The 23,478-nt window shown below is 44.4% G+C and overlaps 1 protein-coding gene across 1 annotated transcript in view; it reads left to right on the top strand.

Annotated features, from left to right (window-relative positions):
- LOC115098361 (extracellular calcium-sensing receptor-like) overlaps nt 1-23,478 on the top strand; it is a 54,663-nt gene that overhangs the window by 18,305 nt on the left and 12,880 nt on the right. Inside the window, exon 2 of the mRNA XM_029614915.1 lies at nt 10,753-11,568. Coding sequence (XP_029470775.1) covers nt 10,753-11,568 — 816 coding nt within the window. The remainder of the gene's footprint in view (nt 1-10,752; nt 11,569-23,478) is intronic.

Here is a 23,478-nt window from a genome sequence, read left to right as displayed (position 1 = left end):
AATAACCCATGCTATATGTACACAATGTTAGGTTCCATATTAGGAGCTACTACCCAAGAAAGAGATCTATGCATCATGGTAGATAACACATTGAAATCGTCGGTTTAGTGTTGGGAATTATTAGAAAGGGAATGGTGAATAAAATGGAAAATGTTATAATGCCTCATTATCGCTCCATGGTGAGACTGCACCTTGAATACTGTGTACAATTCTGGTCACTGCATCTCAAAAAAGATATAGTTGTGATGGAGAAGGTACAGAGAAGGCTGACCAAAATGATAAAGGGGATGGAAAAGCTCCCCTATGAGGAAAGACTAAAGAGGTTAGGACTTTTCAGCTTGGAGAAGAGACAGCTGAGGGGGGGATATGATAGAGGTGTTTAAAATCATGAGAGGTCTAGAACTGGTAAATGTGAATTGACTATTTACTCTTTTGGATAATTAAGTTGACTTAGAAAATAGCCACTGCTATTACTAGCAACAGGAGCATTGGATAGACTTAGTTATTGGGAACTTGCCAGGTTCTTATGGCCTGCATTGTCCACTGTTGGAAACAGGATGCTGGGTTTGATGGACCCTTGGTCTGACCCAGTATGTCATGTTCTTATGTTCTTAGGTTGTACTTGGGTCTTCCACTGACTTTGCAGCTTTTTCGGAATAGAACTGCTATCTTTTTAGTTAAGTTAATTTTTGGTCACACAGGTTTGACCATATTACACCACTACTAGAAGAGCTTCATTGGTTGCCTGTTGTCCCAAGAATCAGATTTAAGTTTCTTTGCCTTAACTTCAAAACCTTGTTTCTAGGTCTCCTGCACTATTTGGCTAAAAAACACCTACAGTACCTGAATGTAATCCACTTTGAAGCGCTGTGAAAGTGGAATATAAATCTAAATAAATACATTTACTTGCTCCCCATCAAATTCTCCATTCACCACAGAAAGATCTTCTGAGGTTGATTTATTTATTTGAAAAATGTATATATCACTTATCTAAAATTCTAAGTGGTTTACAGAAATACAGTCATAAAAACATGAATCCAATAAAACAAACCTAAAAATCAAAACTATATTAAACACATGTACATAAAATTGAGATAATATGGAAAATTATACTATATACATGCTGTCAGTTATTTTATTTATTTATTTAAAAGTTTTTATATACCACAAATTGGGCAGGACCCTGACCATCTTAGCAGTTTACAAATGAACATACATAGTTAAAATAACAATACAAGTAAAATCATAACATATATTACATTTTCAGCACTGACTAATTCTTACAAAAGAAATCCATTAAGGAAGCAGAACTGTTTCTTTTACGATTCAACTAATTTTATAAGCAGTGGTAAAAAGATGGGTTTTTAGGGATTTTTTGAATTCCTTCTTGTTGGCTGTCAATAAAATTTCTTCGGGAATAGAGTTCCAAAGGATGGGTCCTGCAACAGAGAATGCTTGTTTACATGTTAGCACTAAACTTGCTGTTTTTATAGATGGAACTTCCAGAGTGCATTTGTCAATCGAGCGAAGTTGTCTTGTTGGTTTATATATTCTTAATAATGAGTAGAGCCAGACTGAGTTAGCATTATATAGAAGATTGTGAATTATTATTAAAATCTTGTATGTGATGCGGTATGATATGGGTAACCAGTGAAGACGTTGTAAAACTGGAGTAATGTGATCTCTTCATGATAAATTAAATAATATCTGAGCTGTGGCATTTTGGACAAGTTGGAGTGGTTGAATAGTGGATTTGGGTAAGCCTAAGTATAAGGAATTGCAGTAGTCTAGGTCTCCTGCACTATTTGGCTAACTTACTTGTTCCCCATCAAACTCTCCATTCATCACAGAAAGATCTTCTGAGGTTGATTTATTTAATTGAAACATTTATATATCACTTTTCTAAAATTCTAAGTGGTTTACAGGAATGCAGTCATAAAAACATGAATCTAATAAAACAAACCTAAAAATCAAAACTATATAAAACACATATACATAAAACTGAGATATGAAAAATTATACTATACATGCTGTCAATTACCTTATGCTTCTTTCAAAAACTAATTGTTATAAGATTACCTTAAACTTATTGTCATAAGATTACTTCAGATCATTTACATTATTTTAGTCACATCACTAAAAAATATTTGAAAACATTAGCAGCTTAAAACATAACCTGAACTCTGAAAATTTTAAAACTTTAAAAGATTAAATTTAAAAGTTTGCATACATCAAAAACATTAAGGTTACCTTCTCCAGTAGAAATTAGATTGAAGCATACATGAGAGTCAACTTTGTTACCATGTACCCAGATTAAGAAACAGATTAAGGCTTGAATGTTTGTTTAGGAATTTTATAATTTTATATTTTTATTATAGTGGTGGTGGCTATTGAAATTTAGACTGTTAAAATAGGTTTGATTATGAATTTTATAGAAGCAAGTCAGATGATGATCCCATAATTTTTGTGGGAATAATAAAATATAGGAGTATTTGTTATGGTGTATTGTAGTGTCTGTTGCTGAGTGATATTATTGTGATTTGTCTGTCCTGAGTGTTTTAGTTTGTATGTTTATTTTATTAAATTATATATTTTTTTTCTTTGTAAACTGCCTAGATCTTTATCTAAGCAGTATATCAAGTTCAAATAAACAAACATCCATGAACAAACCACTTTAAGCATGCACCTTAGTGTAGTCAAAATTCTTAGTTATTTCTTAGGCAGTTTATAAAAGGAAGGTAACCACTATGTATCTGATATCTGCAGTGGCAAAATGTGATTATTCTAAAAGACTGTTCAAGATTTACTTTACTTTAGTGGTGTGACATGTCCTTTATGTATATTGAATATACACAAAACCCACCATATTTTTATAAAGCTGCTACCCTATACATTTGGGAATACGTAGGTTTAGAAGAATGTCACAAATTATATCACTTTAGCACTTGAAGTTCAGAGATTTTTCCCCATAGTTAAAGAATGGGAGAAAATAGTCCATACCCACAAAGGTTTGATTTGTGCTGTGTATGATGTAATATGGATTAGTCAGATGATGTTGGTGGCTGTTAGGGATGTGCAGAAGGAAAAAAATTGTTTTGATTCAGTATTCGTTTCGCTGAGACCCAAATCCATTGTATTAGTTTCTTAGGGGGAAAACCAATTCATTGATTAGTTTTATTCGTTTTCCGATTTTCCATTAAAGTCAAGGGGGGAAGTATTTGCAGCCTATTTTTTGCTGCAGAATTGGAGTTTTCATATCAATTCTGATGAAACTTCTGGGGAGCAATCATCAGAACAAGAAAAGAGCTCCAAAGTACTTATACTGTGGCAAAGTGGCACCAAAGTGGCATTAATACCCTAAGGAACTTTAAAGGGGCAAAGGGGTACCAGGAGTGGCAAGAGTGCTTTAACAGAGGTGCAAAGCAGCAGCGAAAGTGTCAAAAACACACAACAGCTTCAAAAGAGAGCACAGATAACAGATGCATGAACCCTCGAAGGTAGCATGACCGGCAAAGTGGCAAGACAAGTGGCATCAACATCCTACAGCACAATGAAGGGGGAACATAGCAAGCAGAAAGACAAGCACCAACACATTGAGGAACCATGATAGTGGCAAGAACAACACAAGGAGTTGATTGAGTCATCTGGTGTATGGCAGCAAGGCAGAGTGGCAGAAAGCTGATAGGGGCAAGACAGGCTGGCAGAGCGGAGGTAGTCTGGTCCCTGTGGTTTTGATAGGGGCAAGAAAGGCTGGCCCCGGGGAGAGTTCCCTTTCCTTTGTGTAGGAAAGGGCTCCCTAGAATGGTTTGCCCATAGAGTAGGGTGTTTCCATTGGCGTCTAGTGAGCTCTCGTTGGTCTTTTAAAATCTGGTGGAGTTAGCAGATATACAAACGAGAATTTTCAAGGCCGAGGCGGAGGAGGGTGCCATGTGAACAGTGGTTCAACAAGGGTCAACAGGTACTAAGAGAGAGGCTGGCCAGATACCCCGGAGAGTTCCCTTTCCTTTGAGCAGGAAAGGACTCCACGGAATGGGTTGGCCCCTAGAGTGGAGCACGAGACTTCAAAGCATGTTTGTTTTAATTAAGGATCCATGCTGTGAAGGATTAGTATTTTGAATTGCCAGAGACTGAGGGTTCCCTTTGCAATGAGGGTTCAGCCGTTAGGACCAAAAGAAGCGCTGATGTCATCGCCCGCTCAAATCTACAATATCAACCTATGTTGACTTAGTAGTTTACACAGTGCCTCTGTAAATTATGTCCGTTTTAGGGACATAAATCCTGGACAGACAGGCACAGCATTAGAGGTCAAGCCCTTTTAGGGACATAAGGCCTGGACGGACAGACAGGCACAGTATTTGAGGATAGAGGACAAACCCTCGTAGGAACATAAGGCCTGGACAGACAGGAACAGCAATCGAGGATAGATTTCAAGCCCTTTTAGGGGCATAAGGCCTGGACGGACAGGCACAGCATTAGAGGATTTCCTTTGTGCAGGTATGTTGTGGTTTGATCTGTCACTTCTTCTTGAACTGGTTCACTACCAGATGAAAATGGCATCTTTTTCATTTCTGAAAGATAATTCAAAAGAGGATGCTTTTAGAGCAATAGATACTGCCATTTGCGAAGCAAGAACTGAGCTGGAGATTATTTGTGAATACCCAGAAGCTATTAACTGTACTTATGTACTTCAGCTGATGACAAAGGAACATGAAGAGCTCTCAGAAATAAGAAAACCGCTACTCAAGTCCAAATCTACAAAATCAACCTATGTTGACTTTGTAGTTTGCACAGTACCTCTGTAAACTATGGGAAGACAGAGGATGAACTAGAGTGCAACTACCACCAGTTTTCTATAATACTAGAAACATTACTGTTGGCACCTAAGAAAGATTTCGGGAACATGGTCCATATTATAAAGGTCATGAAAACTATTGAGCATATGAACTATGCAAGCTCCAAACATCTTAAGTCAGCTTTTTATGTTCTTACATTCCAAATATTGCAAAACAGGAAAAGAATATTCTGGAAAGAAGTGATGTACAAATACATGAAACTGAAATTAGAAATACTAGAACTAAACTCAGACAGGCACAGCGTTTGAGGTCAGTCCCTTGTAGGGACGTACGGCCTGGACAGTGGACGGACAGGCACAGTGTTTGAGGTCAGGTACATGTGCTCATATTATCTGGAGCATAGGAGGCAGTTGGAGCTGCTGCAAGGCTTTCAATTACTTTTATTCATCTTGCCATTCACAGGGAAAGTTTGGAAACCCAAGCAACGCAGGTTTATTTTCAAAAACACTAGCATTTCTATCAACTCTGGTGCCAATCTTGAGCGGTGAGGGCTCATGATATCCCCGTCATTGAAAATACATGTTCACTGGGCACACTGGTTTGTAAACATGACAGATATCGCTGAGCCACTTTGGCTAGGTGTGGCCAGACAGTGAACTTGTGTTTCCAATATGCCAGCGGATCTGTCTGCATGACCTCCGTGGACTCTGAGAGATACCGTGTCACTGACAATTGTGCTGGTGTCTCCTTTGCTTGGGTGGGCTGAGAGCACTCATGCCAGCTACTTTCTCTCTAGCCCATAGCAGAACAGATGATTCTTTATGGGCAACATGCCTTTGGCGTACTGAAGTGGAAGAGGAGGAGGTACTAGCTGTTGCTGACAGAGTGCTGCTCATGCTTGGGCTAGCACAACTCTCAGAAGTGCCTGGCGCTGTTTCCTCCTCTGCTTCATGCCTAATCTGTCTCTGCCTATGGTGCTCCTGATCACGGACTTTTGCTAACAGCAGTTCCTTCACAAATGAGAGACAATTTGACTGCTGAGCGAGTTTCCCTTTTACACGGGAATCACAGACTGTGGCGAGCATGTATGTATGTTCTTTTGTTTAAGGCCCTAATCTCTCTTGCACCTGCTCCTGCAAAATGTCCAGACAATACAGCATCTCAGCTGTCATTCCCTCTTCCTGTTTAAAGCCCTCCAAATTTTCCTCCAGAAATTAACTATAGGGATGATGTCAGCCAAGGTGGCACTTCTGGAACTCAGCTCCTCCGTGACATCCTTGAAGGGCTGCAGGATTTTTACCAGCTGACTCATGACTAACCAATCATGATGCCTTAGGGGATTCTGCACACCTATGTCCATTGAACCAGAAAGTTCATGAAGGGGTATCTGCAGCTCCACTAACCTCTGTAGAATTATAAAGGTGGAATTCCACTGGGTGGCAATGTCTTGAATGAGATGCTTGTGAGGCATCTCCAAATCAGTCTGCTTTTGTCGGAGAACCTGCCTCGCCTTCACACTTCTGTGGAAGTGCGTTGCTATGTTCCTGCACTTGTGTATTAATGTATGCAGGTATTCATTCTCTTGGTGATTAGATTCCAACTTCAGTGCTGACTTCACTACCTGAGTCGGGCATTTTTATTGGATTGGTTATCTTTTAATAAAGCATTTTGACGGACATTCTTTGGCATCTATTCTTTGTAAAGTTGTGTTTGTACATTCAGCTTGAGAGTCCAGAGTATTTTATTGGCACTCATATCCTTTAAACATACTTTTAAGAGAGATCTCCCCAGTAGAAAAATAGTCACACTCACACTTTTTTTTTTTTTTTTTTTAAGTTTATTTATTTATTTATTTAAATTCTTTATTTATCACTTTTCTAATACATGCTCGGGCGGATTTTAAAAGCCCTGCTCGCGTAAATCCGCCCGGATTTACGCGAGCAGGGCCCTCGCTCGCTGGCGCGCCTATTTTGCACAGGCCGCCGGTGCGCACAGAGCCCCGGGACGCACGTAAGTCCCGGGATTTTTTGAAGGGGGCGTTTCGGGGGCATGTCGGGGAGCGGGCCCGAATGACGCGGCGTTTCGGGGGTGGGACGTGGCGTTTAGGGGGCGTGGTGCCGGCCCGGGGGCGTGGTCGAGGCCTCGGGACCAGCCCCTGGGTCGGATGACGGCGCACCAGCAGTCCGCTGGCGCACGTAGATTTACGTCTGCTTCTAGCAGACGTAAATCTAGGGACAAAGGTAAGGGGGGGTTTAGATAGGGCCGGGGGGTGGGTTAGGTAGGGGAAGGGAGGGGAAGGGGAGGGGAGGGCGAAAGAAAGTTCCCTCTGAGGCCGCTCCGATTTCGGAGCGGCCTCGGAGGGAACGGAGGCAGGCTGCGCAGCTCGGCGCGCGCAGGCTGCCCAAAATCGGCAGCCTTGCACGCGCCGATCCAGGATTTTATAAGATACGCGTGGCTATGCGCGTATCTTATAAAATCCAGCGTACTTTTGTTTGCGCCTGCTGCGCGAACAAAAGTACGCGATCACGCTTTTTTTAAAAATCTACCCCACAGTATTTTAAAGTATTTTAGGAAACATGTTATACCACATTAGAAGAAGAAATTATTACATCGAAAATAACATAATGAAAGAATAATTCTAATGTGTTAACCAAATCTCAATACAATTACTCCTGGGGGCAGTATATTGAGGAATCTTAAGGAAATTAAAAAGGACTAGGCTTAACCTGATAACAGTGCTGTTTATTCTTTCCTAATACCTTGGGTCCCTATGGTACAGCCTGGGGTAAAAAGGAATCTAGGTAAACTCTCAACTGCTAGGGAGAGAAAAATATGTAGGTATCACTCTCTTTCTTTATAATGCACTTGCAGGGGTATCGTAGTATAAAGGTGGCCCCTAAAGATATTGCCTTCTGTCTCATAATCAAGAAACCCTTGCATCTCTCCTGAGTGACCTTCGATATGTCAGGAAACTTTCGAACCTTACTGCCATGAAATAAGTAATTTAAGTGTTTGAAGTAACAAGACATTAATCTACTAATGTCCTGTTCTATGATTAGTGATACTAACAAAGTGGAGCATGCTATGATCTCTATGGCAGAAGATTCGAAGAATGCTGTTAGATTATGAAAGGGGGCAAGATTGCATCCTGAATGGGTTATGGATTCAGAGCTGCTCTTTTATATCATCTAAGAAATCTTTTCCTAATCCGTGATGCTGCCAAAACGAAAGGGGAAGGTGAGGGTGTTTCCCTCTATACCTACCCAAATTTCAAAGCAAGTTCTGATTACCAACTTTCTAGCCCAGGGAGCAGTTAAATTTGAGGAGGCAATCCCCGCTGCGAAGGCGCCTGGAGAAGAGGCAACTTCACTAGGGGCGGGGCGGAGGTTTCCCTCAGCCCCCCCCCCCCCCCCCCCACACACACACACAATGTACAACCGCCGGCTGCCAGAGGAACGTCGACCCCGGGTTGCCCTGCAGGAGTTGCAGACCGATGAGGTCAGAGATGTGGGACTGCAGGAGGACTCGTCACGTAGCTCAGCATTACCAGGAAGCAGAGAAGAATCAGCGGGGGTAGAGGATCCAACACCCGCTGTTTCAACAGGTCCAGCTTCCTCTGAAGTGAACCCCTCAACATCAGGTGAATGACCTGAAGTCCTGGTAAGACCAGCAGTCATCACCATGGAGTCCTTGTGGGAACTAACAGTGGGTCTTACGATGGCTGTAAGGGAATGTAACTCTAAGTTGGATTTATTTTCCTTACAAATGAACTAAAAAATACAAGTGCAAGAGAATACTTTACTACAGGTCCATACTTCTGTTGCAAAAGCAGAGTCAGATATCTTACAAATAAAGAATTTCAATATGGCAACCATAAAAGATAGAGTGGCCCTGTCTCGGCGATTAGAATTGATAGAAAATTGGAATCAACGCCTGAACTTGAGACTAATAAATTTTCCAAGAGTAATGGGAGAACTGCCGATAATCACATTTAAAAGATATCTTGCTGAAATACTTCAACTGCCTGAGTCACAATTTCCTATGATAAGCAAGGTTTATTTTTTGCCTGCAAACACTCAAAATCATTTAAATGATCAGCAGTGCCTCCAATTGACTTATTTATTTATTTTAAATATTTGTTGCCTGCCCTTCCATAGTTCAGGTACCTTCGGCCTTGGAGGAGAATTCCTCTCCCCAGTGGAAGATTCCTGACCCCCAGAGCTGGGAATTGGTAATGCATTTAGCCTTGGAAACCTGTGTGACCCCTGCCTTCCAGGAGCTCCATGTACATTTGGGTGGGTGTCAGTTTTCAATTATTGTTTATCCATGTAGAAAGCTGCTTTCAAATATCCCCCATAGTTACATTCTTAAGCCCGCCCCTGGGAATGCCATGATAAAGTTAGTGTGTAGTTTCACTACACATGTAAGTTACTTGCATAGGGAAGACATTTTCCAAAAAGCCAATTTCTGCAAGAAAAGCATTGGGTTACCCACAGAAATAGCTTTGATAATTGCCCTCAAGGGACCAGATTTTCAAATGCATTTATGCACATAAACCCTGGTTTTATGCACATAAATGCCTCTTTGAAAATAGCCCTGGACCAATGTGTATAGAACACATGTAACCTGGTTTTACCTGTACTTTTATGCAAAATGGGAATAGTTATTCCAGACAGATATAATTTACGTGCATACATTTGTATTTTCAAAAGTATGTGTGTAAGTTTTACTCCCCCTTCCTCCCCATCCAGTGTGGGAGTGAAGTGACAGGGCTGGGGTTGAGCTGAGGAAAGACAGTGGCTAACCTGGTTAAGTACGTGCATAGAGTTCATTTTTAACTTCCCACGTGCTCTTCCTAGCAAGGAGTTTAAAACTGCAGAGTCTGCTGATATTATGCAGCTGTAGTCCCTGCTGGAAAAGATACTTTCAAAAGGAAACTTTAGGAAAATTCCCTAGTTTGCAGCTTACAGGAGCAAATTATTACAGGCTTGCAAACTATGCAAGGAACTGAAAATATTGGTCTGGGAATGAATAATTATACTCTATGATTTATGTGAAGAATGTATGCAAGATAGAATGACATTAACTGTAAAAGTTAGGTAAAAACATTGCCAGTGGGAAAATGGGTGGAGCTTGTGACAGATTTGGGGCAGAGCTGGGGTGTAGCTTGCCCCTGGATTGCATACATTGTTACAGGCAATATCAAAAGAAGATAGATACTGTAGGGAGAGAGATACAGGTAAATAATTTGATAGAGAGATAAAGACTGATTTAAAAAAAAAAAAAAAAAAAAGAGTTCCTAAATTTGGGCACTCAAGTTAGCTCCCTAATTTCGTCCAAACACAGGAGCCTAAATTTGCTGAAAATAGGAAAACTTTAGTATCCTAAAACTGAGACTTAAATTTAGGGCTGCTAATCATGTTCCTAACTTTAGGTCCCTAAGTTAACGTTGATTGCAGGATCTAGGAACCTAAGTCCCTAATTTCATTCCCCCAACTTGATCCCACTTCTGGCCCCATCCACATTTTAGGGACTGAAATTTAGGAGTTCAGAGAGTGAAACATTTCTATTTGTCAGATCTAAGTGATTAACTTCTCAAGTTAGGCACCTAGATCTTTTGAATATCAGCTTCTGTTACATATTGTAAATGTAGGAAGATGTAAGGTGGGAAAACAAAAGACTTAACTGAAGTGATATTGAGTATGCAAGGAGCTTTACAGCTGCTATACTAAACCTCTTAACTAACATTTGTATTCCATTATCCAGAACTCTCAGAAGACCCTAAACACTTTAATCTTGCTATGCTGGTTTTCCCTTCAACTCTTTGTAAGTGTGCTATGAGCCACCTTGACTCTCTCCTTGCTGCTCTTTCTGAAGAATCAGAAGTATTTACAAGCTTCCTTTCCCCCCTGTAAATATTAGAGGTCATCATTTCAGCTTTTGCTCTTGTTTTGTTTAGATCAGTTATGCATCAGGACTCCCAATCCTGGGGGAGAAACTCCAGTTCCCTTCCTTCCTGAGGACCATTGGTAACATTGAGTCCATGCTCTACTTAATGGCCCAATTGATGGCTCATTTTGGTTGGACTTGGGTGGGCATCCTGTTCTCCTCTACTGACTATGGTTTGTATGGAGCCCAGGTCCTGAAGAAAGAGCTTGCCAGCTTGGAGGTTTGTGTGGCCTTCTCTGAAACTCTTGACAAAGATGGAAGCCTAATGAGGATTCGGAATCTGGTGAAAATCATAAGTACGTCAAGTGCAGAGATTATACTTGTGTATGGATATGCAAATGAGGTTGCACCAGTCTTAGAAGAGATGGCGCTGGGGCAGATAAGAAAGGTCTGGATCTTCAATGCAGCTCTCATCGTATCCCCATTGTTTGTCAACAGGCGCTTATGGGAGGTGCTGAATGGTACCTTTGGGGTCATAATCCACTCCATGTACATCCCCTCTTTCAGTGACTTCCAATATAAGAATCGGCCCACTGACTCTTCTCCTGACATCTTCCTCAGGCCCTTTTGGGAGCATGTGTTTGAGTGTGAGTGGAAAGAGGGCCCTAATACAACTGGTAAGGGTCCAACTGGAGAGAAGAAGCCCTGCATGGGCACAGAGAGGCTGGAAGACCTGCCAAGCTCCACCTATGATGTGAAGAACATGCGGTACAGTTACTCTGCCTACAATGCTGTCTATGCACTGGCTCATGCCTTGCACAATCTGCTGTCCTGTAACCCTGAAAGAGGAAACTGCTCCAGCTTTAGAGATGTTCAACCCTGGCAGGTGAGAAATGGAAAAGCATATCTGACTGACTGCTTTTACTAAACTACTATAGCTATGATAGTGTATGCAAGTGTATTTATAGTGCTACAAGTGAAAAAAGCATAATAATCATAGTACTAATTCATTTACATATTGTGGTTACAACTAAATATTTTAGAAATATACATGCTAATACCTCTGGAGTACTGTACTTCATGAGGAAAGGAGCAATCATTATTAATATTATGACATAATGGCAGTTGAATAAACTGGAGCTAAATGGAGGGCATGAGTAGTCACCTTGGCAAGAACTGATTACTGGATTCCTTAAAAAATAATGGTTAATGGTCTAGGCACAAAAGTGACAGTTGATAACACAATCTCAAAAATATATGAATAAGGTATACATTATTCTGGAATTGTGCTTGTTGCGCCCGTCGGTCGCAGACGGCTGTGACCTCTCATGCTCACCTTTTTTCCCTGCTCCGTCAATTCTGGGAAGAATAGTGGCCTCCGCCAGCGAACGCCGACCTCCCCGGCATCCATGGGATGGCGTGGGAACTGCTGACCGCCATCTTACTTCTGGAATCACCTAAGGCGTGCGCAAGGGCCTCTTTGTACACGTCATGGCAGGAACCTCAGGGGTGTCCCCTCCCGATGATGTCAACTCGATGCTGTACTTAAGCTGACCGGCCCATTGCTAAGACAAGTTAACAAGGAGTTCCCTCGTTGCTGAATCCGCTCCATCTTGAACTTCTGTTCCAGATTCCTTCTCGGCATGTGGACGCTCTGGGTACCTGCTCCTCGGGGGCTCTTCCGCGTCCTGGCTATCCGCTCCTCGGAGGGCCTTCCTGCCTTGGACTTCTTCTTGTCCCACTGTTCGGGACATTCGCCTGGGACTTCCACTTGTGAGTATCTATTTCAGATTTCTACAATTCCAGCTTTACTGAAGCCATCCTTCGGTGTACCCCCGTGCCTCGGGCCACTACCGTTCTCTCTTCAGTCATACTTGTTCCAGTATACCCTGAGCTGCAGGGAAGTGCCATTCCAGCTACAAGGTCCACTTCCAGGATCTGCATCTCTGACTACCTCATCAACACCAACATCAAGACAAACATCTTCGGCGTACCCCGCTCCGTGGGCCACTATCAGATCTGCACTTCTGAGGTAATCTCTATTCATCTACACAGACTTCCTGGCATACCCCGCTCTGCGGGCTACTACCAGATCTCACCTCTAAGATAACCTCTACTCGTCTGAAGGGACTTCCTGGTGTCCCCCACTCTGCGGACCACAACCGGATCTCCTCATCAGTGGCACCTCTCTGGATATACCCCATTGCTCAGAACTTTTTATTTGCATTTCCCGCTCTGCCTTCCTTCCTTATTAATAAAGTTTCTACCTATCAGCTGTGTCCTGCGCTGTTGAGACCATGCCCACCGACGGTGAGGCTCACAGGGTTCCTCCCTGTCGGCGGAGACACCTCGGCCCAGGGTTCACATCCATACAAAAACATAACAGTGCTTTTTTGCAGAACAGAAAAGTAAGAATGATCAACTGTTCCATTCCGTACTTGCAATGATGAACACACTGATTTTGATATTATGATAGAATGCAATAAAAATTTTGATGTAAAGGGGAGTGAGGTAATGATTTTCACCCTACAGGAGATCACAGTTTATCATATTAACATGGAGACCTTTATCTTAAATAAAAAACCTGAGTCCTTATATTTAGGGAGCTAAATTAAACTCTTAATGTCAGCTGAATTTGGGATCCTAAGATGTAAATATTCAAAGGCATTTAGCTGGATAATTTGTGAGTTATCCAGTTAAATGCCTATTTTTTAATATCTAGGGCACTTATCTGGCTAAAATTTAGTTGGATAAAAGAGAGGCATGCCAGAAGTGTTACAGGGCGGAGCTAAATTATCTGGCTAACTTAGCCAATATTAAGCTGTATCTGGCTAAATTAGCTGGATTACTTTAATCCTGCCGCAGAGTAGTCCAAAAGTTATCTGACTGCATGTGGCTGGATAACTTTGGATGTAACCTGCTATATTCAAAATATTGTATCTGACTGGGAAAAAAAAAAAAAGAAGTGATACACTGGCCTAGGGCTCAATTTCCATACCACAATTCAATGCATAAAAAATGGACCCTGCTAGACTGAGGCCCCCCCCCCCAATGCCCTGCACCCCTCCAGGTAGACTCTAAAAATAAAAGTGGCATGGTCACTCAGCAGCCTCTCCCCTCCCAGGTTCAGCAAAAACCAAGAAATCAATGCCATCTTCCTCCCTCCCCCCCCCCCCCCCACCTGAGCTGTAAACGTCCCACCCACCCGATACCTTTGCAGATCTCTTTCTTCAACTGGGATTGCAGTATGCTCCTTCCACAATCCCGGCAGCTTTCAGTCTGCCCAGTTGAGATTTTCCCACTTTAGATAGATGCACATTAAATTCCCAAATGCAATCCAACAACAATGTCCCCTCCCTCGTCCATATCTTCCACCTACCTCTCATTTCTCCTTCCATATCAGTCTCAAGCATCCCCAAAATTTGGTACAGTGAGAGCCTACCCTAAAGCTTTCTTGGAGCCCTGATGTAATCATACCATTGGTGTTTAGGGATTTACCACTGTTTAGTTTCAATGATGTATGGACTTTGAACCTTTTCCATTGGAAAGAAAACAATAGAACTAGGGGTCATAAAATGAAACTCCAGGGAGGACGACAGAACCAATGTCAGGAAATATTTCTTCAAGGAAAGGGTGGTGGATGCCTGGAATGCCCTTCCAGAAAAAAACAGTCACGGAATTTAAAGGAGCATGAGATAATCACTCTGGATCTCTAAAGGCTAGAGGACGGAAATGAGATAAGCGTTCATGGGCGTAACTTGCTGGCACGGGAGTTACTACCCTTAGCAGAAGGCATAGAGATTACTACCCTTAACCAATATGCATTGATGCTTTTAATGCAACTGCAACATTGCTCCTCGCTTAGACAGCAGGGGGAAAAGAGGAATTGGATTTAGACGACAACCGAGGGCCCTGACTTTCATGGTCTGGGATACTGATATTCAGACATAAGGGGAAAAGCACAGGACTGCTTCTACAGCTAAGCCCTAAAGAAAACAGAGAAAGCGTGCATGGGGGTAACTTGCTGGTGCGGCAGTTACTACACTTAGGGGTAGATTTTAAAAAAGAACGCACACGCATCCATGTGCGAATTTTACCGGGCACGCTCACATGGACTTGTGATTTTATAACATTCGCACGCCAGTGCGCGCATGTTATAAAACTGTGGGCGGTGCATGCAAGGGGGGTCAGAGATAGGCAAAAATCACCCGGCGACGCATTCCCAGTTCCCTCCCAGTCCGTTCCAATTAAGGAGTGCACTGGGAGGGAACTTTCCTAACCCCTACCCTAACCTCCCTTTTCTTCCCCTATCCTACCATCTCCTATCCCTACCCTAGGTACCCCTATTCTTTTTTATTACCTTTTGCTCCTCCAAAGGTGCTGTAGCAGGTTGCGTGTGCCGGCACAGCAGTAAATTGCCGCTGTACTGGGCACCTCTAGCCCTGCCCCACCCCCTAGACCGCCCCTCTGCCGAGGTTTGGCTCTGCTTCAACGACAGGGGAAAAAGGAATTGGGGTCAGACAATAACCAACGAGGTTGGTTATTGTCTTTTTATAATCTGGGGGACTGAAGCAAAGACATTAAGGAAAAAACACAGGACTGCTTCTACGGCCAAGTCCTTCAGCAAAGCACATCAAGCAGCACTGACTGATACGTGGGGGTAACCTGCACGGTGCGGCAGATACTACCATGGGAAGTTTGCTGGGCAGACTGGATGGACCATTGGTCCTTTTCTGCCGTTGTTTCTATGTTACTCTGTGGAGGTTTTGCCAATGCCCTTCTTGGAAGCACAGTGCAGTCATACCACTGCTATTTGAGGCTGAGCTGCTGCTCCATGCAGGTTACTTCAGTGTCTCATTAATTTTGTATTTATTTAATACATTTATATACTGCATAACCAGTGCAAACTATTGTAAAACATACATAAAAATGTAAATCAATCTGAAACAAAACCAAGCCAATGTCCTGCTGCTGTCTAACCACAGTACCACAGATGTCTAGTCAAACTTACCAACCCAACCCCCAAATACCTTCCCTGATTCCCGGATAATAACATACACTACAAACAGCAGGCCTGCTCTCCAGCTTACACATTCATAATTTCTACCTCCTAGAGAACAAATGCCCTTTAACTAATTAAGTTCCGATCTGTTACCATCTCTGCCACTAGGAATCCTGGGTGTTTATCTCATATATTTTTTAATTCTGTTCTGTATTTGTCTCCATCACCTCCTCCAGGAGGTCATTCTAGATATCTTCCAACTTGTCCATGAAATTTTTTTTTAATCTAAATCTAGCTGAATGTAATCCGCTTTGAAGTGCTGAAAAGCGGAATATCAAATAAATAAATAGACTTGACATTCATATCATGACTCCTAGGTCTATAATTTCCTTTACATTGAAAAGGTTCCTTATGTATTATTAATACATTTTAGTTATTTAAATGTTTCTCACAGGACAAGCAGGATGATAGTCTTCACACAGGGTGACATCATCAGGATGGAGCCCAATCACGGAACACTTTTTTCAAAGTTTCTAGAACTTTGACTGGCACCTACTGGTCATGCCCAGCATGGCACCAACCCTGCATCCAGCAGGGGTCCCCCTTCAGTCTCTTTTTTTCCTCGCAGCAGTAGCCATGCGGGTTAAGGAGCTCTCTAGAGATTCCTGACAGGAATTTTCCTCACGGAACTTATTTCCAAAATTTCAAAAAAAAAACCCAAACATTCTACCCATAGGGGTCCCCCTATCGATTCCGTAGTCCATGGTCGTAAGGTAAGGCTTTACCCTCATTTGCGGTCGATTCCCGTCAAGTGTGTTGGTTTGGGGTCGGACCACGACGTCTTAACTTGCACCAAATGTGCCCAAATGACACTGAAGGGCCATAAGGCCCGCTCAGAGAAGATGGAGTTTCTTTTTCAGGCAAAGCCACTGACTCCATCGAGTGCTTCAACATCCTCTGACTCGGTGCCATCGACCTTTTGCTAGCAGTGGGACATCGGTGCTATCCACCCGGCACAAACAACTCTGAAGGCATTGACTTCTTCCTCTTCGGCTCTGAAGAAGGACCGAGAACATCGTGAAAAGCGTCGACACCGTCATCGGAAGGCTCAGTCCACTGATCCAGGCAAGCCCTCAGCATCGGCGTCGACAGAGCCACCGACAAAAAAATCCCATCCAGAGAAGGCCCCATCCTCCTCTGCGACTGGGTCACCGAAGCATTCCCCACCTTCATTCGTGCCAGGAGCCATGACTCCACTTTCACCAGTGGACCCTCCGGCTACACCAGTGCTGCCTCCTACTCCGGAGCTGGGGCTCCACACCCCAGGCTTCCACAAGGAATTGGATCGGATGATCCAAGAGGCTATCGGAAAGGCACTGCAGGGCTTCCAGCCTCCATTGACATCGGCACCGATGCCAGCCCCAGTCGCTGACCCGATTCCCATGGCGTTTGCACCGCTAGTCGGCAGGCTGGATGTGTTGATCAGTGCCCTTCCACCAGTGGAAACGAGGATACCGGTATGTCCAACGCCTTCCACCCCGATTCCTTTGTCATCGGATGATGAGGAAACACTGAGGCCAGAACCTATGCCCAGGCCATCTAGGACCTTACCATCGACTCACCCATCGATGTCACTGATACCATCGATACCGCATCATCCTCAATCGGTGCCTCCATCAATGCCGTCGGTGCCATCATCTATGCCATCAGTGCCTCCTCTGATGCCATCGGTGCCTAGGCTTGATCCTTCAAGAATAGCACCTTTACTTCCCTCTGGAGATCCTATGGGAGCAGATGATCAGCCTTACGATCCTTGGACCGATGATTCTTCCCAGGATTCTGATGATCTACCTTCAGAGCCATCTCCCCCTGAGGAGAGAAGATGTTCTCCTCCAGAGGACCTGTCCTTTATTAATTTTATAAAGGAAATGTCTGAAGCCATACCATTACAACTTCAGACGGAAGAGGACTCCAGACACAAGATGCTGGAAGTGCTCCAATTTGTAGATGCACCCAAGGAGATCATGCCCATACCTGTTCATGAAGTCCTCCTGGACTTGCTGAAAAGGAATTGGGAGCATCCAGGCTCTGTACCACCAGTGAATCAAAAAACAGATGCCACCTACCTGGTTCTGACAGCCCCTGGTTTCCAAAAACCACAGCTGGATCACCATTCTGTGGTTGTAGAGTCAGCCCAGAAAAAGGCATGAAGTTCTAAGCCTCATTCTTCCATACCTCCAGGGAAAGAACAGAGGTCCCTGTATGCATTTGGCCGTCGTGTTTTCCATGGCTCAATGCTTATTTCTCACATTGTTTCATACCAGTTATACATGACCCAGTATAACAGGGACCTATTTAAAAAGAGCCAGGAATTTTCTGAGTCTTTACCCAACCAGCTTCAGGATCAACTCAATGCCCTGGCTCAGAAGGGTCTAGATGCTGGCAAGCATGAGGTCCGCGCTGCCTATGACATTTTTGACACTGCTTCTAGGGTGTCCACAGCGGGGATTAGTGCACGAAGATGGGCCTGGCTGAAGTCCTCTGACTTAAGACCAGAAGTACAGGACCGGTTGGCTGACCTGCCCTGCGCTGGAGATAATCTCTTTGAGGACAAAATCCAGGAGACTGTAGCACAGCTCAAAGACCACCACGAGACGCTACGCCAGCTTTCATCAGTGCCTTCTGATTTCCCGTCTACCTCTAAAAGGACATTCCGAAGAGACTCTAAGCGCCCATCCTTCAAGCCACAGAGATATTACTTCTTCTCGCTCACTCTCAGCCGCCACTCACAGCCACGGAACGCTTTCATCCTCTCGTAGTCCAGTGGTCTCCTCTACGCATACCCTCCACTTCCACTCATATCAAAGACTCTCATGAAGTTAGGAAGGGACAAGGGCTTAATGATTCTGATAGCCCCTCACTGGCCACACCAAGTCTGGTTCCCAATCCTCCGGGACCTATCAGTTTGCCGGCGCATCCCTCTAAGGGAGGATCCGCTTCTGATAACTCAGAACGACGGGTGCCTATGCCACCCCAACCTCCAGGCCCTATCTCTGATGGCCTGGATGTTGAAAGGTTAATACTCCAACCGCTTAATCTTTCGGAGTCGGTATCCCGAGTCCTGGTAGCTTCACAAAAGCCTTCCACGAGGCGCTCTTATTGTTCTAAGTGAAAAAGGTTTATGGTCTGGTGCACGTCCATGTCCATAGACCCCTTCTCTTGTTCCACTGCGAAGTTTCTGGACTATCTCTGGCAACTGTCAGAATCAGGCCTGAAAACTTCCTCTATAAGGGTGCATGTCAGTGTGGTAGCCGCTTTCCACAATGGCGTGGGAGATGTCTCTATTTCAACACAGCCCTTAGTCACATGCTTCGTGAGAGGTTTGCTCCACCTGAAACCTCCATTGCGCCCTCCAGCCCCCACTTGGGACCTTAACGTGGTCTTAGGGTGGCTCATGAAACTTCCGTTTGAGCCTCTCCACTCCTATAATCTCCGCTATCTCACCTGGAAAGTAATTTTTTTTCTCGCTATAACATCCGCTCGCAGAGTTAGTGAGTTACAGGCATTAGTCACCTACCCCCCTTACAATAAAATTCTACATGACAGAGTGGTCCTCCGTACACACCCTAAGTTTTTACCAAAGGTAGTGTCGGAATTTCATCTTAATCAATCCATCATCTTACCTATGTTCTTTCCAAGGCCCCATTCAAACCCAGGAGAACAGGCTCTACATTCCCTGGACTGCAAACATGCCCTAGCCTTTTATCTGGAGTGCACATCAGCCCACAGGAAGTCCACTCAATTATTTGTTTCTTTCAATAACATCAAATTGGGAAATCCAGTGGGAAAACAGACCCTTTCATCCTGGTTGGCGGACTGTATCTCCTTTTGCTACCAGCAAGCAGGCATTCCGCTACAAGACCATGTAAAAGCACACTCTGTTAGGGCCGTGGCAACCTCAGTGGCACACCTTTGTTCGGTGCCACTTATTGATATTTGTAAGGCTGCGACCTGGAGCTTTCTCCATACATTCGCAGCCCATTATTGCTTGGATAAGGCTGGCAGGCATGATTCCATTTTTGGCCAGTCTATTCTACACAATTTATTCTCAGCTTAACTACCCAACATCCTACCAGAGACCCGTTCAGGGTTTTCAGGATGCTCTCCTACCCAAATCCACTCCTGTTGTTGTGCCTGCTGCATGTCTTTGAGTGCATTTGGTGCATTCCTCGGGCATCCTCAGCTCTCTACTCACCCATATGTGAGGACTACCATCTTGCTTGTCCTGTGAGAAAGCAGAGTTGCTTACCTGTAACAGGTGTTCTCACAGGACAGCAGGATGGTAGTCCTCACAAAAACCTGCCCGCCACCCCACGGAGTTGGGTTCACTTGCAATTTGTTATTTTATTTTTCACACGTACTTCTTGCTATACACGAGACTGAAGGGGGACCCCTGCTGGATGCAGGGTTGGTGCCATGCTGGGCATGCCCAATAGGTGCCAGTCAAAGTTCTATAAACTTTGAGAAAAGTTTATAGTGTTCCGTAATTGGGCTCCATCCTGATAATGTCACCCATATGTGAGGACTAACATCCTGCTGTCCTGTGAGAATACCTGTTACAGGTAAGCAACTCTGCGTTCCTTGATATCCCCTCTATCTCTTCTCTCCTCCAAGATATACATATTTAGGTCTTTCAGTCTCATATGGCTTTTGGTTCAAACCCCCAGGGGCAATTCTATTATTAAGTAGGGAGAGATGGTTGTCTTAGGTTGCAAAATTCTGAGGCAGTAGCAAGTGCCTCCCAAACCACCCTTGTGGTGGCTACCTCAATTTCCATCCAGGTACCTGCAGAAGGAGAGGCTCACACATGGTGGGGTGGTTTCTCTACAAAATCGTGAAAGGACTTGAACAGGTTAATGTAAATCAGTTATTTACAGTCTCAGATAATAGAAGGACTGGGGGCACTCCATGAAGTTAGCAAGTAGCTCATTTAAAACAAATCGAAAAAAAATATTTTTCATTCAATGCATAGTTAAGCTCTGGAATCCATTGCCAGAGGATGTGGTTACGGCAGTAAGTGTAACTGGGTTTAAAAAAGGTTTGGATAAGTTCCTAGAGGAAAAGTCCATAAACTGATATTAATTAATAAGCAATAATAGCTTGAGATCTATTTAATGTTTGGGTATTTGCCAGGTACTTGTGACTTGGATTGGCCACTGTTGGAAACAGGTGGGCTTGATGATCCTTGGTCTGACCCAGTATGGCAATTTCTTATGTTCTTATCCATTCCAAGGCCCCGCCGCACTTCACCAATCCAATCCCTGCAACCTCACTCTCCCCCACTCCCTATCCAATCCCTGCAACCTCACTCTCCCCCACTCCCTATCCAATCTGTGACACCCGACTCTCCCACAAGTACTGTAGCCAGGGACTTACATTTAAAATTAAATATAGGGGTCCATATACTGTAGCTGGCCCTTTAAGGTGATAGCAGTTCATTGAGGTTTGTCTGCAAGACAAAAGAACATCCCATTATTGCAGTATCACCCCTGTGATAGTGGGACCCCTCCTGTGAAAAAACATTGCGGTTTAGTGGCTCTAGACCTTAAGCCAGTTAATGCTGAAAATCAGCAAAACTAAGTCCTCTTTAAAAAAAAATCAAGTCACTGTTCCCTCCAATTGCCCGATAACTTAAGAAAACTCTTAGGAGCGATTCCTCCCTTCCTCCATCGATAAGGTTTTGTCGGGGGGACAAAACCTTATCGATGGAATGGGGGATTCCTCCTCCCGACCCCCACAAACTTATCCCAAATAAACTCAAGCCAAACTGGCAGAAGGGAAGAGTGTGTCAGTTGCTGGGTGCCAGGAAGGAGGAGGAAGGGGTAAATCCTGGCACAGGAGCTTTTTAAAAAATTTCAGGGCCCGGGGAAGGTGGCAGCCAACCAAATTTAGGGAAAATGTATCCGGTTATCACTCACTGTTGTGCTCTGGGAATGCCTCTGGCTTGCCTGGCTAAATTTGTGTGGTCCCCTTGGTCTGGGAATTTGATTTTGTCAGTAAAGGGGCCAAATTTTAAACTGGGCAGATTTATCTGGTAAATCTTTTGAAAATTGATTCCTTAGAGGGTAATTTTCAACTGTGTGCATAAATCAGCATATACATGTATACATAAAGTTTGTACGCATAAAATTATGCCTGCATTTTATAAACTGTGAGGTGTGAGCTAGAAAGTTTATAAAATACTGTACATCTCTGCCTTAAAAATGTTTGAGTATGCGCATATTATTTTAATGCAGGGAGGAGCCACGTATTTTCTATATCTATTTAGAAACGAACGCACACATTTGTATATGGAAAGGAAATGTAATGTGTGCATATTTACCACAGTTTAGGATTGGTTGCAGGTGCTTTATAAAATATGCGCATGCCCTGTTTATGAAAATTCATGTGCGCATACTTTTTAATCAACAGTTTACTGACGCCTCTACCAGTTCACCCGCACTTTCACCAGTTCACCTAGGCCCTCCATCATTTTCTTCTGTTCTCCCTTCCACTTAATCCACTCCTCCCACCTAAAATGTTATGAACACCCTGCCCGCGGATCCCCCAGCGAGCAGGCTCACTCACCCACACTGTTTTCCTACCCGATGCGGCAAGGACTTCCACCTTCCCCGCGGCAAAGGCCACAAGCCCCGGGACCCTCCTGGCGGCTGGAGCCGCCCTCGGGGCTCCCTGCAGCGGCAGGAGCCGATGCTGACGTCAGGGCCTGTGTCCAGGCCCAGCCCTGCCTCTTCCTCTGCTGACATCAGTGCAGGCCGCTGTCCACGGTCCTGCACAGCTCTCCTGCTTCTACGACGCGCGCCTCTCTTCAGGATTTAAAGGGCCAGCCACAGGACTGCTCGGTCAGTCTGCCTTGGCCTTGCATCGGAGTTACTTCACTCTGGAGGCTCCTGCCTGCCAGAGCTCCATCAGGTCTTCTTGTCTTCTCCATGGAGTTCTTGTTGCTTCATCTCGTCATGCCAAGTCATGTTCGTGCCTGAGGTCCCCGTCCAGGTGTCCTGGTGTCTCGTCTTAGTCTTCTGTTCCTGATGTTCCAGGTTCCTTGATGTTCTGATTGTGCCCGAGTGGACCAGCCTACAGGTGGACTGGTGTCCTGTGCTCCTGAGCCGTCATATCCTGCCAGCCGTTGGTGGAGCTTTGGACGACATCGGCTCCGTCGGAGTTCTGCTTCGACTGGATCCTTCCCTGCGCTTGTCCCGCTCCCAGCGTGGTTCGTGACCAGACTCCTTGGGCTGTGTAGGGCACACAATGGGACAGGGTCGTCCGCGACTCAGTCCCGCGTGTGGGCTGAGTAGGACGCCCTGAGAGACAGTGCCAATGTTCTTCCGCCCAGCTTCTCGTCTTGTCCGGGCTTCGCCAATTCCTCGTCTCGTCATGGATGCCTTGCATCATTCTTAATATCATGTCATGTTCCATGATGTCGTTGCATCGACCCTGGTCCAGGATGTCGTCGCATCGACCACTGGTCCGTGATGTCTTCGCATCAGCCTTGGTGTCAAGTCCTCGTCCGCGATGCTGTTGCATCGGTCCTGTTGTAAAGTCTTTGTCCGCGATGCCGTTGCATCGAGTCTGCTGTCATGTCTACGTGTCAAGGCCCGTCTGCCCTCAACCTCAGGCCAGGCCTACTGCTCCATGCTGTTCCATGCAGCAGGTCCGAAAGGGCTCGGAATGGTCGGAGGACCATTCACATTCCAACAACATCATGTTGTTGGCCATGGGAGCTTGACAGCCTGG

This window comes from Rhinatrema bivittatum, chromosome 1, assembly GCF_901001135.1.
Source record: "Rhinatrema bivittatum chromosome 1, aRhiBiv1.1, whole genome shotgun sequence".
In the NCBI taxonomy this organism is placed as follows: Eukaryota; Metazoa; Chordata; class Amphibia; order Gymnophiona; family Rhinatrematidae; genus Rhinatrema; species Rhinatrema bivittatum.
Note: the sequence above shows the minus strand (reverse complement) of the source record. Positions and strands in the feature narration are given on the sequence as shown.